Source organism: Protopterus annectens, chromosome 1.part0 (assembly GCF_019279795.1).
Source record: "Protopterus annectens isolate FY-2018-M chromosome 1.part0, PAN1.0, whole genome shotgun sequence".
Taxonomy (NCBI): Eukaryota; Metazoa; Chordata; order Ceratodontiformes; family Protopteridae; genus Protopterus; species Protopterus annectens.
In genome coordinates, this window is record NC_056725.1 from 124881172 (window position 1) to 124899239 (window position 18068).

Here is an 18068-nt window from a genome sequence, read left to right on the forward strand (position 1 = left end):
GCCATTAAATCTCAGGCATTTTGACTGGTTATGAAACAAAACATTTCTTTGCACATAGAGAATAACTTTGATTAAATCTTTTCCAAAATATTTGTGGCTTTCTGGAAATGCAGGAACTATATTCAAAAGATTAATAATGAACTAAAATGATGAGAGAGAAAAAAACATATAACAAATCATTTGTTTTTAGTCTCTTCTTCTTCTCTGAAGTCTTCCGGGAAGCTTCAGTTGCCAATCTCTTTAATGAAGAACTAGCCCATTCCATTTCTTCTATTTTATCCAAAATCCTTTTTTCTTTGACAAACAGTAAAGCAGAGTCTAAATCATCAAGACCTTAGGACCATCAGGAAGGAAGATTTTAAGCTTGGCAGGAAACAGAAGGTATGTTTTAAACTGTGCTTTTTAAGCTCCCTTATTAGTGGCAGAAAAACTTTTCTTTTAGCAATTACCATGGAAGAATAGTCATTGTCAAAATGCACAGTTGTCTCATTAAACTTAACAGGAGCTTTAGCCCAAGCAGATTTAAGAACCATCTCTTTATCAGAAGATGATAGAAATCTAACTATAACTGATCTAGGATAGTTTTTGTTAGAGTTGGTATTAGCTATAGATCTATGTGCTCTTTCGATACTAAAAGAGAATGCTTCTGGTAAATCTAAAGTTTTAGGGAGCCATGTTGTTAAAAAAGAAGTAATATTGTTACCTTCAATATTTTCTGGCAGTCCAAAAATCCTAATGTTATTGCACCTAGATCTATTTTCCAGGTCATCCAGCTTTGTTTGTAAATGTGTATTTTGTTTCAGCAGAAACTCAATGTTGATTTCCTCTTCTTGTATTTTATTTTCCATGTCATTCACAGCTTCTTCTATGCCTGTCATCTGGATCTTCTGTTGTTGCAGGTCCATATGTAACAAGTCTATTTGTTTTGTAGTTTTTTCTATGAAAGTGTCTATTTTAGTATCCATTTTATCCATCTTAGCAGTAAGTTGCTGGACTATAATTATCAGAGACTGAAGTTCTTTCTTGATGCTGGAGTCTTGAGAATTTGTCTTACTGGAACTCATTTCAGACTGATAAACTGACAGGAAAATTTCCAAAGTAATTTCTGACAGGAATATTATTAAGATTTCCTTTCTTTTTTTAGATATAGTTCAAGAACTATATAAAACAAACATATTTAGAAAGAAAATTACTTCAAGAATTAATTTTTTAAGTAATTAATTCCTGTCAATGTAATGAAATTGGTGGAGCTGAAGAAATCTGCTGCTATCCTGTGTTCATCCTTGGCCACGCCCCTCCTCTTTCTTTCTTTCTGAAGTAGTGATTACATTTGTTTTGAAAAGAAAGGATGGGCTTGTTGTTCAATCTATAGAAGAGTTCATGAGGTGATGTGTTTTCCTAAGTGAAAAGCTATCTGCTGCTGCAAAAAATATAATCCATGGATATATGATAAGAAAAAGCTGAACAGGCTGCTACTGCTGTAGTGAAATTGTCTTTAGGTACTACACAAAGTGGTCCCCATTCTTTATCTGAATATGAATGCAGCTAGACAACACTTGGGCAGTGTGAGTTTGGTTATTTCTGACTCTACTTGGTTTAGCAAAGGACACCAAAATCTGGTCATCTTTAAGCTTTTTATTTAATTAGGTGACAAACTACCTATGTTGGTGGTGGGCACCCATATAATGGAGCAGATACTCTCCTTGGTTAATGTGCTCAGCAAGGCAGAGAGATACATTGAATCTTTGGTTTACACTGGAATGTATAGCTACTTTAGGCATGAAAGAGGGATTAGTTCCAAATGAAACTCTTGTCTCCAAGACAAAAAAAATATATCATGGTTTAACGGAGGGGGAATAGGGGAAATGATGTTCAGATATTCTCCTGATGGAAGTCACCTCTGCCAGAAATATTCCTTTTAGAAGAGGTATCTGAAGGCTGTTGAAGAGGTAAGTTTGAAAGGGTTTAATGTGAACATCTCCAGAATGGAAGACAAGTCCCAAGGTGGAAAAAAAACCCATCAAGGAAAGCATGAGAAGAAGATATCCCCTTCAAAAAGGCCTTGCACACTTTGTGTGATGCCAGGGAAGATTGGGTCCTATTTTGTTTGCAGATATACCATACCATCTCAATGATGTTGAGGTTTAAGACAATTAATCCCTGAAGGAGGGGGTCCTAAAAGACAGATAAGATGAGGAGGGCTGCCACATCTCCAGGAACTTTGATGTCAAGGCTGGATTCCTGAAGTGAACTGACACCCTGAACTCCTGCAATGCCCCCCTTACACCAGGATGAATGCATCTGTGATGACTAATGCCTACAGAGTTGGTAGCAGGAAGGAGTTTCTACAGACCAGATAATCCAGACTCATCTGCAGAAGATGCTGACTGCAGATATTGGATATTTAGATTTGCTAGGACATAGTCTCTGAGCCCTGAGACTATTGCATTTGATCTGTCAACTGCATGACTCTCATACACAGCCTGGAGTGAAGTATTATTAATATGGCTACTGTAACAAGGCCTAAAGTGTTTAGGCAAAACTGCACTGAAACAGAGTTGAGTTCTAAACTTTTGGACACTCTGGCTTCATCGGTTATCTTGGTCTCAGGAAATATGTGCATGGCAAAGAACTGTGTGCATTTTTCACTCTATGAAGGCCAATACCTGACAGAATAACATTTCTGATCACCAAAACTAATTTTAAATAATATCATAACCCCCTTCTGCACTGATGAGACCTGGATGTCTTTTTTTTTTTCGCTTTCTTTTTTTGGTAGAAGGCTGGTGGAACATCAGGCAAAAGAATAAGAGTGGGAATAATTAAGGGAACTGTATACCCTCTGAATACAGTTGTCCTTATCCACCTGACTATTGTGATTGTTACATGTTCAGATATGGAAAGAGACAGAGAGAGAGAGACCAATACAGGTTTTCCCGTATACCTCCAGAGGGTGACAGTTGGACAAGACCATAGAACTGCTGCTGAGCACCAGTGGATGGGACACAACCTCATGGAGACCACTGAGGACCTTTGCCTCTGGCCTGCAACCTTACTGGAAATTACTTGAGTTATTGGGCTTTGAATCAGCTACTTCCTGCTAAGGAATCAGCTGTGTGGCACTTTGAAAACATACATAGCAATGCCTTCTCTATGTCAAGAATAAATTATGCTGCTGCGGTTATAGTCTGATACCCATATCCAACAGGATTTTACAGTGCTTTTTCAAAGATATATGGCCCAGAAAAGGGAGCATTTAGAATGGTCACATTGATATTCTCAGCAAAATCGGTTATTCTGTGCAATGCATGCTGTTGATTGGATACCACAGCTCTGGTAGCACCCTTTGTGGCTCTGTAAAGAACACACACACTAAGAAGTTGCTTACATTAGAGATACAGTCAAGGATGGAAAATTTCTACTTTCAATGGCCCATTCAGCAACCCCTAAAGCATGCAGTGCATTTCATCAGTGAGGTCCCTCTTAAAATACATTATATGTATTGTGCAGTTTAGTGCCCACATAGATAACATGGAATTATGCATACTCACACTTCCTTTAACTGTCCATCCTGTGGGTTTCCTAATCTGGTGGATGAAATGCTGGGCCCTAGGTTATGGAAGCATTTTTAGGTCTACTGCTGAGATAATAATGTCAGGCATAAAGGATCTCTGCCATAATAATCCATTGTCTTAGGAAGGGCCACAGAATGTTGCTAACTTTTATAGGAATAAGGTCACTATGACAGGGTTTTTCAAAGAAATTATGATGATGCCCATCAGGACCTTCACTGGGGCGGGGAGCACCCAGGAAGATTGCTAGAAGGATATATACATCTTCTGAAGCCTCTATTCTATGAATCATATTAGGCCAGTGGGTCAGATCATCAATGGAATACTAATTCAAGGTAGTCCCTGAATGCAGTGACTTTGGTGAGGTTATAAAACTGGCACCTTTCTCACTGTCCAAGTCATCTGTTGTAGAATCAAACAGAAACTCTATATGCTTCATCTTTCTGAGGGCTTTTTGGATCTCTTCAGGAGGAAAACGATAAAGATGCTGGAAAGGCCATTTCTGGACACGACTTGTAGGGTAAAATCTTGAAGACCTGTGGTTCCTCCTTAATCATAGTGAGGATATTTGATGTACTGTGTGGTTCCCCAATTTGGTGACCTCCCTCAACTATAAGTAGAAGAGCAATAAAAAAAGGTCCTCTTAGAGTTGAGAATAAAAGAAATAAAACTTCTGCTCTGAAGCTGTGGCAAACCTTTTGCTACAAATGTAAAACTTGGCTTACTGCAGTTAAGATGCCACAACGGAAAGGCTTTAGTGATTTAGCCATGACCAAAAATACAGTACTGTCATTCATTTTTGAATGCTGTCCTGCACTTCTGCGCAAACGGTATCTGCCAATCATGCCTGTTGCACCCTGTACACAGAGCAGCCACCATCTAGCTAGGCCACTGGGTCCCTCGGCCCTAGTGGGGGATGACAGGATGGAACATTAAGTTCAAGTAGATACGAGAAACCAAAGGTGCCAGAATTTTGGGCACAACATACAGTACCAATGGAACCTGAGAAAAGGTACATGAAGGTCTTGATGTCAGGATCAGTATCAAGAGCTGAGCAGTCCATAGAGATACCACATACATCAAAAACCACAATGCTGACAAGCCTACCATTGATATCAACATAGGGAGTTCTGCACCTGGCATGAATGTCAAGACCATCAGTCACAGTGTCAGCAAGGCCAGTGTCTAGGCTACATTCTGGGATATGCCTAATATCAGTACCCCTGATATCAAGATACAGTGCATCAACATGAGGTTCAGTACTGAGATGAGTACAATAGGAGAAGGAGCAGGCAAACTGAGAGAGGTGATGATACCAGTTAAAAATATACAACGGCAGCAATGTCCTGGTAAAGGAAATGGAGAAGGTAAGAGGAGAAAAGGCAATAAAGTCATCGGGGTTGGTAGATGCAGCACCAGATTCCCTGCCTTAAACCCTAACAATGTCCTCTGATAGCATCTGTAATGTATGATAGGGAGGGCAGGAGATGCCGGCTGAGAAATGTGTAGCTCTGATATCTGGCACTCTGTGTAGTGCCCTAATCATCCCCTCCCTTCAACTCTAAGTTGAGGATCTAAAATGTCTTATTAAACTTAAGGAACAAAAAAAAAGTTCTTCTTAAAGTTGAGAACCAAAAACTGTCCCCTCAACTTTAGCAAACTGCATGTTCCAGCTAAAGGACCTCAAACAAAGCACTTCAGCTATGACTGTAAATACAGAACTGGAAAATGTCATGGGCATAATGGGCATTTAGAAGCTATGCAACTGAAACTCTGTCATGTCCTTAAGAGGTCATTTGCATGTATACCATGGTCATCTAAAACATTTCACAGTGAAAACTGCATTAAGATTTGTTTTGATTTTTTTTTGATATTCTGACCCACACGTGGAAAAGTAAAACTAAACTGAAGCTGTCCCAGTTCTTTGTATCATGGCAATGTGCTTGTTAACACTTCTGGCTCTCACCAAAAGTAGGAAATGAGCTGGCCATGGGAACAGTCACAGGTAAGATATATGCAGCTGAACGGCTACTGACCCTTGAGGAATGGGAAGGAAAAAGGAAGACATATTCTAAACTGGTATATCCATTCATTTATTCATTTATTTACTGCAAATGACAAAAAAAAAAAAGAACAGATAAACTATTTTAATACAGATATAAAAATCCTTCCACTTAAGAGGCTATTAATTATTTTATGATTGTGGACTGTAATAAAGTTGCTTATATTTATCTGTTTCATTTTTCTGAAGTACAAATACAAATGTGCACTTTAATATGGCTTAAAGTCTCTGCATTTTTGTAGTGGATATTGTTATATATTTAATGTGGGTAGCAGATATTGTGGTATATATGTAGTTTTAAGGGCTAGGCTTAATACTATGTTACACTAATCACACAATGTAGAGTAGCTTAGTTTAAATGTCTAACTTTAAAGTAAAAAATAAATTATTACTCCAGTATAATATTTTGATATATAATGAGACTGCGTTTCTGCATCCATCAAGTGCAAGTACTTGCCATGCACAAATGAGTAGCTATTACTTTTCCCAAATCTACTGACATTTTGCCCATTCGTCAAGTAGGTCCCCCCAAGTTCACTCCCAGAGTCATAAAAAGTTAGTTGTCTACAAAAAATAAGTAAGTCACATGGTTCAGCAGATATGACCTATAACTGGGAGACCTGAAAGTCATTTTATAATTTGTTTTGCCTTTGCCTACACTGTGGACACGCAGTGATGTCGACTGGGAAAGAAGTATACATTTTGACAAGCTTACCTGCGTGATAGCTATCTTTACCAGTCAGTAAACAATCTGTGATGCACTCTGGCTATACAGTCCTCCATGCACCACAACGTGGCAGCTACAAAGATTTGAGACTCTCCTCCCCTATGACAGAAGAACTAGTTATCAGACACAAAGACACATCTCTCTCTGGTTACCAGTGTACAGTAAAGGATGGGTACAACTTCTACACTATGGGACTGGCTACAAGGGAAAAGCTTCAGGCAAAACAAATAATTGTTATCATCACCAGTGTTGCTGGAAAGCATAGTTCTGGGAAGACACAACAAACATTAGCAGTTATTATATCAAAATATTGAACAGTAGTTTAATACACACCTCTAATTTTCCCATTCTGCTATTTAATACGTTTTTGTCAGCAGTTGGTTGTCGATACGATTCCAGCATATGGGCAGCATCTGTTATCCAGTCGTGAACTTCTTTCACACTTTTGGAGAACTGCTGATGTTCTGCAACTATTCTATCCATTCTTGAAACCCTGTCCTAAAGGTCAGGAACAACAAACAAAAAAATATTAGTTTCAGCATGCATATTTTGATTCTCATAATTCAGCTGAATACTCCGACCTTCTAATGTCTTCAAACTGTATCTCCTAAGTATTAGAAGAAATTCTGCACAGAGCTGGGACTTAGAACTAATTAACATGACATGCTCCTTATTTTCCTCAGTGTACTGCTGGCCAGCGAGAAAGCTCTTATAACTTCACATCAGAGCAATGAGCCACATGTGAAATCAGTAGCATGATCTCCCACCCCTCAGCTCCACTCGCATAAACCTCCAGCACCTGTATTCAATAAAAGAAAAACGTGTTACTTGTGATTCATACAGATTACATGGGAAGTAATTTAATTGGCCCATTTCAGTAATGAGGATTCCACTTATTTTGAGAATAAAGTTTGGCAGGGCACTATTACATGAGAGATACTTGACAGTTGTCTCACAACATAAAGCTAAAGTTCTATTCTGACGTGAACAAAAAAAGTTATTTAAAGTATCAACCGCTACATACAGTAGACTATAAATCCTGGTTAATACTAAATCCTAACACATATGATAAAAATTATGAGCACTGATACACACACACACATGCACACACACACACACACACACACACACACACACACACACACACACACACACATATATATATATATATATATATATATATATAGCGATTCTTCTCTGCAGTAAGTTTTAGTGCAAGACAAATCGTCATGATTCTGTTTAACAAGCTACATCAATAGCAGCATTTAAAAGGAATAAAGTAAAATGTATTTTTAGTTGCTCTGCAGACACTTTACTTCCTCTGGCAAGCATTATCTCTGTGAAAAATTCTGAGATGGAATGTAATGTACTGAGCTGTAGGTTTGCAGATGCACAGTCAATTTTATGCTGGCATCTATTTTTGCAGTGCATGATAATTTTTTCACCTATGATACAAGGAATGTTTTTTTAACAGTGACTTTGTGTCTAAGCTTGATTTTTGTCTTCACCTGTCTGTTGCCTCCTTTATTGACAAAACTGCCAAGGACTAGATACTTCAAAGTAAAAGTCTTCAATTCTTCTTGTTTGGGTCAGTTAAGTATGAGTGTGAATTGTATTTTGACTCTGCTTGTTTTTTCTGAAGGGTTGATTGCTTTGTATGGATTGCTAATGATCCTATTTATTATTTTGTGTTTTCTATAAGCACTTAAGTCCCAAACACTCAAAAGCAACTGCCTCGAGGAACTCGAGCATCTTGTAGCTCATGTTGGCTGCCACTACTGCTTGAACTGGAATATGAAATTGGCAAGCAGCTGCTGCATATTTCCCAAACACATTATGTGAGTTAGAACAAGGTAAGTGCAGCAGCTGTGGGGAGGGAGCAAAAATAAGATTTTAGGGTGGGGATGAGGGATTTGGAGGGGAATTTTAGTGTTAAAGAGCAGGAGGGGAATTTTAAGGGTAGGGAGCAGGAATGGATTGATTTCTGTGTTTGTTTTCCACTCAATGAATGCTACTACCGATATACTGCAGCTAGTTTGAGAATAGTTCATGGCATTGGACTGTCATGTTTTATCTTTGGTGGGTAAGGACAAGAACTTGTGGAAGTTATTTTAAGTGCGGACATGGATAAAGTTTTAACCAGCCTTATTTATTTTTTTATATTATAATGAAGAATTTTGCTACAGATGCTTTGCTCATTCCAGTGTAGTGATGGCATTAGGAGTGCACCAGAACAGACAGAGGAATTACAACTATCGCTTGAACTTTGTACTTCCACCTATATGAAGGGGAAAAAAAATTAAGTCCATGAACTCCCTGTCTGGTAGATCAGATGGGTATATTCTGGCCTGAAATATTCCATTTAAACAACAATAACTCCATGTTTACCTGTGAATGGTTCTTTCAGAAGTCTGAATAGGCATTTAGTTGGAGCATAACATTGGTCACTGATGGTTTTAACTATTTCTAAGTTGGCTGATATAGCTGGATCACATGCAGAGATTTTTCATGATTCTGGCATTTATGTGAATTATCTTTTGACTACTGTTTATCACTCAACTAAGCTCAAAAGGACAGGCCATGGTGTGACCTGATACAAGTAGATTGGGAATAAGATGTGGCTGATATAACTGCCTAAAGTGCAGTAAGAAAATGTACATGCATGCTAGTCAGGTGATATATGTCTGTATTTCCAAAGCTCCTTGAGGGAAGAGCATGTTAAAAGAAGGTCCAAACTTCACTGGGCACATGAGTGATGGCACAACCCTCTTGGTATGACAGAAGGAGCGGGTGGCAATTATGTAGATTCATTACAGTCAGTATGGGGCAAGGGGAAACGGAGTTGGAGGCATTATAGAAAAGGGAAAGTTGCTAGTATGGTGTTTAGGAATAGCACAGTAGTGTGTGCAACCTTTCCTTAGCAGTCAATATATCAACAGAAAAGAACAAAAGAAACATCTTCAACACTTCGTAACTCTATTAAAAAAAACATAAGTAAAGCTTTCAAATATAAAATCTTCCTCAATGCTAAAATAAAACCCTAAAACATTGTAAACATTTAAATAGTCATATGAATACAATGAACCAATCAAAATGCAGCCAAAATTATTAAATAATTAATGATCTCATATTTTTTAATAGGTTTAATACTAACGGTATTATTCAACTCAGGATAGCTTTCTGCATGAAAATAATTAATCTACTTATATTTAACACATTCATTTTTAAAGTGATATCACCTCCTCTTTTACATAAGTGTTTATAACCCTAAAATTGAATTTATACATACTATTGTTCTCAGTCACACTAATCTGCCTTCTAATATCTGATAGATGCTCAGATATATGTTCTTTAAGCATTCTGTTGGTCTTCTGTACAAAAAACACAGTTGCAAGCTTCACAAGTCCAAAAATAAATAAAGTTTGCAGCTGTACAATTTGCAAAACAGTGAAAAGTCAAGATATCTAGACAGGTGAAGTTATATAACTACTAGCAATAGATTTATAGTACATCACAAGAAAAGCAAGTGTTGCTAATGACTCACAGGAATAACAATAAGACAAGTTCTACTACTAAAAACTTCAAATAGCCAAACAAATACTTAACCATTTGATTTACCAAATTTGGAACTAATATAGCAGCAACCCATGGCTGGGTGTGGGTAATTACCCATGGTCAGAGTGGTTTAGTCACAAGGGTGAAGCCGAGTGACCAAACAAAGCCAACCGTGGGTAAATCCAGCATTACCCACACCCAGCCATAGGTTATTGCTATTCTACACAATATATCATTGCTTTAGAAAGCAAGCAATGGAGAAAGGAAGATCTCCGTTGCTATTTTTTTTGTTTTTTAAAGGAAAAAAACTGTAACCCCCCCCCCCCCAGACAGTTTAGAGGTATGAAAGAGACAGGGAAAATACAAGAAAAATCAGGAATGTTTCTTTAGTTTTGCAGTATGTTCCTGATTTTCCTTGTATTTTCTCTGCTCTCATACATACCTCTCGACCTTTTATTTCAAGAAATGTGGGCAAAGCATACATAAAGGAGTGGACTGATTGTTAATTTTACTCTTATAAACTTAGAAATCTGTGAGAAGAATTGTGCATTGTCACAAAACCAGCCCCACTCTCAAACAATATACTCTTAGACGGTGGCATCCACCCAAACCCTGGCCCTTCTATCCTAACTACTATTAATACCAGCCTCAATAAACATCTCTCAACATTTGCAATTAACATATAGAGCCTACCTAAAAAAATTACTGAGCTACACTCCTGGGTCTCCCACTACTCCCCTCATATTCCTAAAACTTAAGCAATGTTTTACTCAAAATAATTGTATTGATTTTCTTCAAAGAATGACAAGTAGCTTACTTGTAATTTATCTAATAATTTAAACAAAGTAACAAACTATATACATTATTTGCATTGGCCCGAGAATAGATAAGATAAAGCAATCTGAATCAAATAAATATGGTACTTAGACAATTGTTTTGTTTGTATCTGAAAATCTGTAGTTGTGGCATCACCTAAAATAAATCATTCTGGTACTAGGCAACACACCTCTTGAACCTTGTCTACCAGCTGGGGGAAAAAGTTCAACCCACCCTAATCAGTTTCAAAAGGTATAACAAATTATGTATCTTGATTTAATGTTAAATTAATGCTATTTTATCTTAACCATCCATTTGTGCTCCTTTTCCATCTCTGTTTTATCGTGTTGGACATTTTGTTTACTGTAACAATGCTTTGCTAAAAAACACTTTAGTAAACTTAAACTTGACCTTAATCTACTTAAGTCCACTCATTAAGTTTCATTCCTAAGTAATTATAATATTTCTTCACTAATCTGTTTCAGTGTAATCTAAAACAAATAACATGTTCTTTAAGTGCATTTAACCTTATTTTCATATACCTGTTATATCTTTCTCTTGGTGATGGCATATGGCCCATTGTTACATTCTGATGACTTATCGATATCTGGTATATGTACAGTTCCAATACTAGGATTCAGGAAGTGTTCTAATATATGGAAATCTCTACTTCAAATTTAAGACCTTCATTTATACTTAGATTACGGAAATGTTTACATATAATTCTCAGCTTTAACTTTAAGAATCTCTTTTGATAAGTTCTTCACTTAGCCTAATGCCTAACATTGTATACATCTTTGTCTTTTATTAATTTTATGGGCTAATGTTGAGTATTATTTTCTTTAACTTTATAAGTTATACAGTATTTTCTCATAGGAGTCCTCATCCCAGAAGGATATTCCTGGTTAAATAAATAAATAATAAAGTATGTGTGTAAGCAAGTAAGTAAACAAATACATATTTATAGCTACTGCCTGCCAATGTAACTCTTCAGTAAGTTATTGTAATTCGTTAGTCTGAGTCACCTAGATTTTCCTATTTGCATACAGTGGCAATAGCTTGGGAAACGCTGCCATAAACCCCAGATTATGTCTGCAGACTTCACAGCAATTATTTTCAATACTTCTTTGAGAAGAGTCATTGGTTCCTATGTGCAAAACCACATGTGGTCGCATTTCCTCCTTGTTACTAACCTGGGAATGTCTCCTAATGTACTGTACAGGGTCAGTCTTGTGACCATTTTGATAAGAAGCAAAGCTCATACTCTTAATGTCTAAGCCCTCAAAATCCCCTGGATAACAGAACATCCTACCATCAGAATCCCAATTTTTCACCTTCATCCACTTTCATTTTCAACTCAACCCCAGTATGACCATCGCCCATATTCTGCAGCATTCCTGACTCAACTCCCTGCCTCATCCTAGCACATCCTACACTTCTTGTGCTACCTCATCTGTTTGCCATTCACTAGATAGACTCCTCTTTCAGTGTCATTCCTGCGCCCCACACCATTCTTATCCCTTTGTAAGGCCTTTCACTCCTACCTTGGTCCTCCAATCGGTGCCCAGTTCTCCTCCTACAGTTACTCAGCTGTCAGACCAGCTATTGCTTCTGTCATTCCTCTTATGGGTTCTACCTCTTTAAACTATTCTTTCTCAATGACATTATCTTTCTCCTCTGTCTCTTTTACAGGCTCTTATTCTATGCTATCCCATCTTGCTTATTTTACTGCCACTTGATTCTTCCTGACCTCTGTTTGCCTGCCTTCCTCTTTTTCATCTACATCTTCTTGTCCTCCTTAGATATCTGCTGCTATTCATATTGAAGCAGATCTCCTCCAGCAAACATTATAATACTGAACTAAATCCAAAATGAGCACTCTCCCCGTAATTAAAACTAAGAACTGACATACTGGGTAGTGAAGTGACGGCAGGAACAGGACCATCTAAGTAAAATAAAACACGAAGCTGCATGGAAATGTGCAAAACCAACTAAATGATATTTAATAAAGTTTAGCTCCTCCATCCCAATTTGAAGAAATCCCAGGAACCGGGACAAAAGTATTAAACTTTAATAAATATCATGTAGTTGGTTTTAAAAAACATTACTGTGCACTCTTGTGTTTTATTTTACTCAATTGGTCCTGTTCCTGCTGTCAGTTTATTACCTCATGTGTTGGTTCTTAGACCTTATAATATTGACATCTATCTCTATCTACTGTGCTTATCAGTTTACCTATCCTGCATCTACCACACCTGACCAAAAGGTCCCTTAGCTACACCAGAAACCTGCATCTACTGCATCTGACAGCCCCACTTCTCTGTGATTTGTTGCCTAGCGTATTTCTTTCCTATCACATATCTTCTTTAACTAGTTAGTCAGTGCTATGCAAATGCTAATCCTTGCCATGGTATGCAGCTCTGTTCAATTCTTTCCTGCTGAGACACATTACATTATGCATACTTGATGGCAGAAGAAGAAGAAGAAAATAAGCCTAACTAGTACATGCTTTAAGTACATTTAACACTGTAATTGCCCTACAGGTAGGATACCAGTCGACCAACAGCATGTCTTTGGATAGTGTAAGGAAACCAAAGCACCTAGTAAAAAGCCATACAGAGCCAATGAGAACAGGTAAACTCTTAAAAGTTGGAGTTTCAGATGTGAACTAAGTGAAAGAACCTCCTTCTCCTACTATAAAGCTTATTCAGTATGCATATGACATCTTAATGCTAGTCAATGGGAAAAACAAAACATGGCACAGAATCAAGAACAGTTATAATTCACTGTCCTGAAAATATGGTTGAAAATTTCAGGACTATTCCTGAAAGCAAACAAAACTGAAAGCATGTCGCCTACCCAGTCAATAACAGGTAAAGTATCCACCATTAATAATAAAGTCTAAATCTGCAGCCAGTATTGAACATATGGACTCCACAGAGTTACATAAAATTAATTTCCAGTACTAAATTCCATTACCCCAACCATATACAACTGAGGCCAACAGAATACTTAGCACGGTACTGTGTACAGAATAAAAAAAATAATTTACTATACAAAACTGATTGCTCCTTCACAAGCTTTTGCAAAGCCAAATAATATATACAACCCTGTTTAAATATAATTTAAAGAAGTATAGGCTGTACAACAAAACAGTAACATTTGCAACAGCCATGCCTCATGGAATGTATTATTTCATCACCTTACATCATCTGGATTGGCTAGCACTACAAAGTTGCATAGAATTACCCTCAGTTACCAAGAATACACAAGGCAATACACCGGGGTCACTGGTCCACACTACTGCACTACTTTAAAAGCAATGTCTGAAGAAAGCACTGCAATGATCTACAATCATTAACCAAGCAATTATCTGCTGTAACAAAACATATCACCATGGTTAGTTTGTCTTCTATACACCAAAATTATTACCTTCTGCATTTAAAACCTCTGTCAGTCTACCAATATTTAAATAAAAAAAGCAAATCACATCTTATGAGCAAGAACTCCTGCATGTGCGGCTAGCTGTTATAAAATAATATTACATTTCATTATGCTACACAAACAGTATTAAGTCAACTGTTCTGAGATACATGAATGAATACAGCAAACTATAAACATGCACATGTGTGTACGTGTCTCTGCGTGTGTGTGTTTATGACAAGAAGTTAAGGCATAACAGAATGTCTAGCAATACACTGGCACTGGGGATAAGCTTTCCAGCTCTAAAAGACACGCAAAGCAAATGGGTAGCTTGGACAACTCACAGCTATATAAAGAAATTACTACACTACTCTATTATTTTTTCAAATTTACATTTTTGCATGTTCAATTTATAAAATAGAAGCAGTGCATTTCTCTGTTCCATTTGAAACAACAGCAGTTTTGAAGTATTCCATAATAATGAAAACATATATTTAAGCAATAGTGTTTACTCGTATGGTTATCAAAGTACTATGTAGCAGGTTTGTTTAATTATCCAGATGGCAACATTTTGCCTGCTTTGAAAGAGTCTGGCCTTGTTTCTTCATGATTTCACAACCTTGTGCGAATGGGAAAGCAACAGGTAACAATGAAGTGCCAGAATGGTGTTAATGCTGAGTAACTGTACTGTGTTAAATTGTTGACTTTCTTAACCTGAAATGATTGATTTTATTGGAATATTTGCTGTAATGAATATTAAATTAACTTTAGGTAGTGAAGGACCTATAGCCATGCAGGGCACTAAGGAAAATATAGCTGTTTCTCTAACAAAAGGAAGCTTTCAACATGTTATGAAGATTTGCTGTTTGAATGCAATTACTTTATTTTTACTCAAATTCCCTTTAACATTACAATTGATTCTGCTAGGTAATGTCTCTGCTGTAACTTTCCTCCTCTTGTATGTCCAACATAAATCTTTGGCCCAGATAGCACTATTAATACTGAATAAAGACAAATAAATGTTCTCTTGCATAGTTTTATTTATAACTGTCCTTAAAATCTAAAATCAAGCATTTCTATTAAATATATTTTGATAACAAAGGAGAGAAGATTAGTGATTTACATTCATACTGTACCTTTGTTAAATTGCTCAGTGCAAGATATTGGGCAGACAGCTGTGACACTCTGTGCATGAAGCTTTTGCTGGTGGCTTGTCCTTCCCACAGCCGCTGAGCTTTTTCCTTCAACCTGCTTAGCTGCGGTTCATGACAAACTATCTCCTCAAGGATGGACTGTAAAGCATAAGCAGATTAGCAGACAGGCAGTGTGCTGCACATAGCAAGCATCAAAGCAAAGACTTAAAGGTACAGTAACAGCAAGTGTTACTAACAGTGCATGCAATACTGGTTTTATAGACAGAGCACATTTTGGTGCACATAAAAAAGCTAGCAACAGACAGCAAAGCTGCATATGTGACATTTCAGAGAACAATGTTTACCAAGGTCATCCATCATAAACTGATAAAATAATTACAGTGTGCCTGTTGTGCAGAAAGCATATTTACTGAGTACCAGGTTTTTGTGCCACCAAAATACATTATGTTTTAACTAGGTATCTCTCATTATTGCCAATCATAAAATTCTAAAATAAAAACTAAAAGCCAGCATGAATTCAAATAATTAACATAATAAATAAAATAACAAAAACAAAAATACAATAAAAACTGGCTAATACTTTATTTAACATCCGTTTAAAAACAACTGGTCATGTGATTTTTTAAGAGTTTATTTAAGTCTTTTCAGTTTTTAGCAACTTGGTCTGAGGAAGTTCCTGTGATGGAATGAAAGTGCTTACCAGTTGTTTTTAAGTGGATGTTAAATAAAATATTTGCTGTTTTTTATTGCATTTTTTTAATCATAAAATTATCTGCAACCGCTATCTATCTAAATGGAAAGCCTGAAATATTTTAAATCACAATCCTCAAAATGCTTATTAAAAGACATGTATAGAAAGTTAACACTCATATAACCCGACTATTTTTCAGTGTATTAACAGCAGTCAAGAAGAATTTTAATTAAACAAATGTGAAAGATAGACCGACAAAATAAAAGCCTAGGGGCAGTAAAAGTTCAATAATTAAAATGCCACATGTTAAAACAGGACATGTACAATACTGTGACATACAACAATAAATGACTGTCTGCAATGTGACTGTGTGTGTGCATGTATGTGAAAGAGAGAGAGAGAGTGTGTGTGTGTGTGTGTGTGTGTGTGTGTGTGTGTGTGTGTGTGTGTGTGTGTGTGTGTGTGTGTGTGTGTGTGTGTGTGCGTGCGTGTGTGTGTGTGAGTGTGTGTGCGACAGTGTCTGTCACTCCAGACCTCAGGTAAACCATTCTACCTGGCAATGAATCCTACTGCTCTCTTTTATCTTTCTAGTTATTTATTTATTTTACTGCTGCAGCAGCAGCAGCTTTTGGCTACAACATGGCTGCACACTGAAAATTACACACAACTGTACCTCTCAACCTTTGAGCATTAAAATGGTGTACAAGCTTTAAAAATAAGAGCAAAAGCAAGGAAAGAGAAACACTTTCTTATTTTTACTCCATTAGGTCTTTATAAACTAGACTCTACAGAGTTAGTGAAAGGGCATTTTTGTATAGACTTCATTTATTTGTTTTTTGTTTAATAAACTATGCAGTCATAAACTGGACAGACTTTATGAAGAACATCAGTAAAACTAGAACAAAGGGTAAATTTGAGGGCCAAGATCATAGCGTTGTGCTTAAATCATAGTAGATGAGAGGTATATAAGCAAAAGAGAGACTAACATGGTCCTAAACTGTTAATATTTGTGTGACGAGTGATGATCCCACCACTGCCAACCAATATGTGACATCCCAATGCTGGGCCAGTAATCAAGGAGCCTGAATCCTCACCACTGACACTGGAGAAGAACATGCAATTGAAATACAAATGGATACACTCAGTATTTCCAGATGCAGACCTCTGCATCAAGCACAACTTCCCTTAAGAATACACAAGGAACACACTCAACCTGGGGTCTTGATTTATCTGTCTCCCTCCAGGTCCCCAATAAAACTCCCCACTGGTACAGCTGTAGGGTTAGGTCCACAGCTGAGTGTCCAAGCTAAGTCCTCCAGCATCCTCTCTGTAAACCCAGTGCTTTGTGTCCCTACCCCAAGTAGCTGACATACACACACACACACACACACACACACACACACACACACACACACACACACACACACACACACACACACACACACACACACACACCCCTGGCAAAGGCTGGCACACCTTTACCTGCTGTGCCCCCTTCTAACCAGAATATAAGGTAGTTACCACTGTCACCAGACACTTAACAATCAGCTACTCCAAGGCCCTTAACAAAAGGTGTTCAATTATACTGTGTAATATTGATACTAATATAAATGGTAATAACTGGCCAAGACACCTAGACCTTCTGAAGTGACCTACACAGTGTCACCAAATAATTATCGGCACTCTCAATGATTAAATACTTTCTATACGGACCAGCCACAATAAAGATTTTAAATATATTTAATAATAAATAATAAAAGAGCATGAAAATACTGAACATAATATTCACATTAAACCACATAGTTCAAATCACAGAAAATATGGAAAATAACATTGATGGACAGGCTCAAATATATAAAGCAAAACAATATCTAAACTAAACTTCACTATACTTTCCTGACTGAATCTAGGAGAATTACTATTCCCTAATAAGCTACTTGATAGAGCAAGGCACAATGAAATACATAAGCAGTTTTTCTAGTTAGGTTCCTCAAAACAGAATACTCCCTCCTCAGAGATTACTCCCTGTAAAATATAATATCTAAGACGGCTTGCAGAATGACCCAAT

The 18068-nt window shown here is 37.1% G+C and overlaps 1 protein-coding gene across 1 annotated transcript in view; it reads right to left on the minus strand.

Annotated features, from left to right (window-relative positions):
- Positions 1 to 18068, minus strand: part of SYNE1 (spectrin repeat containing nuclear envelope protein 1) — a 2173401-nt gene that overhangs the window by 1905598 nt on the left and 249735 nt on the right. The window contains exons 12-13 of the mRNA XM_044089035.1: positions 15292 to 15447; positions 6695 to 6859 (exon numbers count right to left, since the gene is read on the minus strand). Of these exons, the coding sequence (XP_043944970.1) occupies positions 6695 to 6859; positions 15292 to 15447 (321 nt within the window). The remainder of the gene's footprint in view (positions 1 to 6694; positions 6860 to 15291; positions 15448 to 18068) is intronic.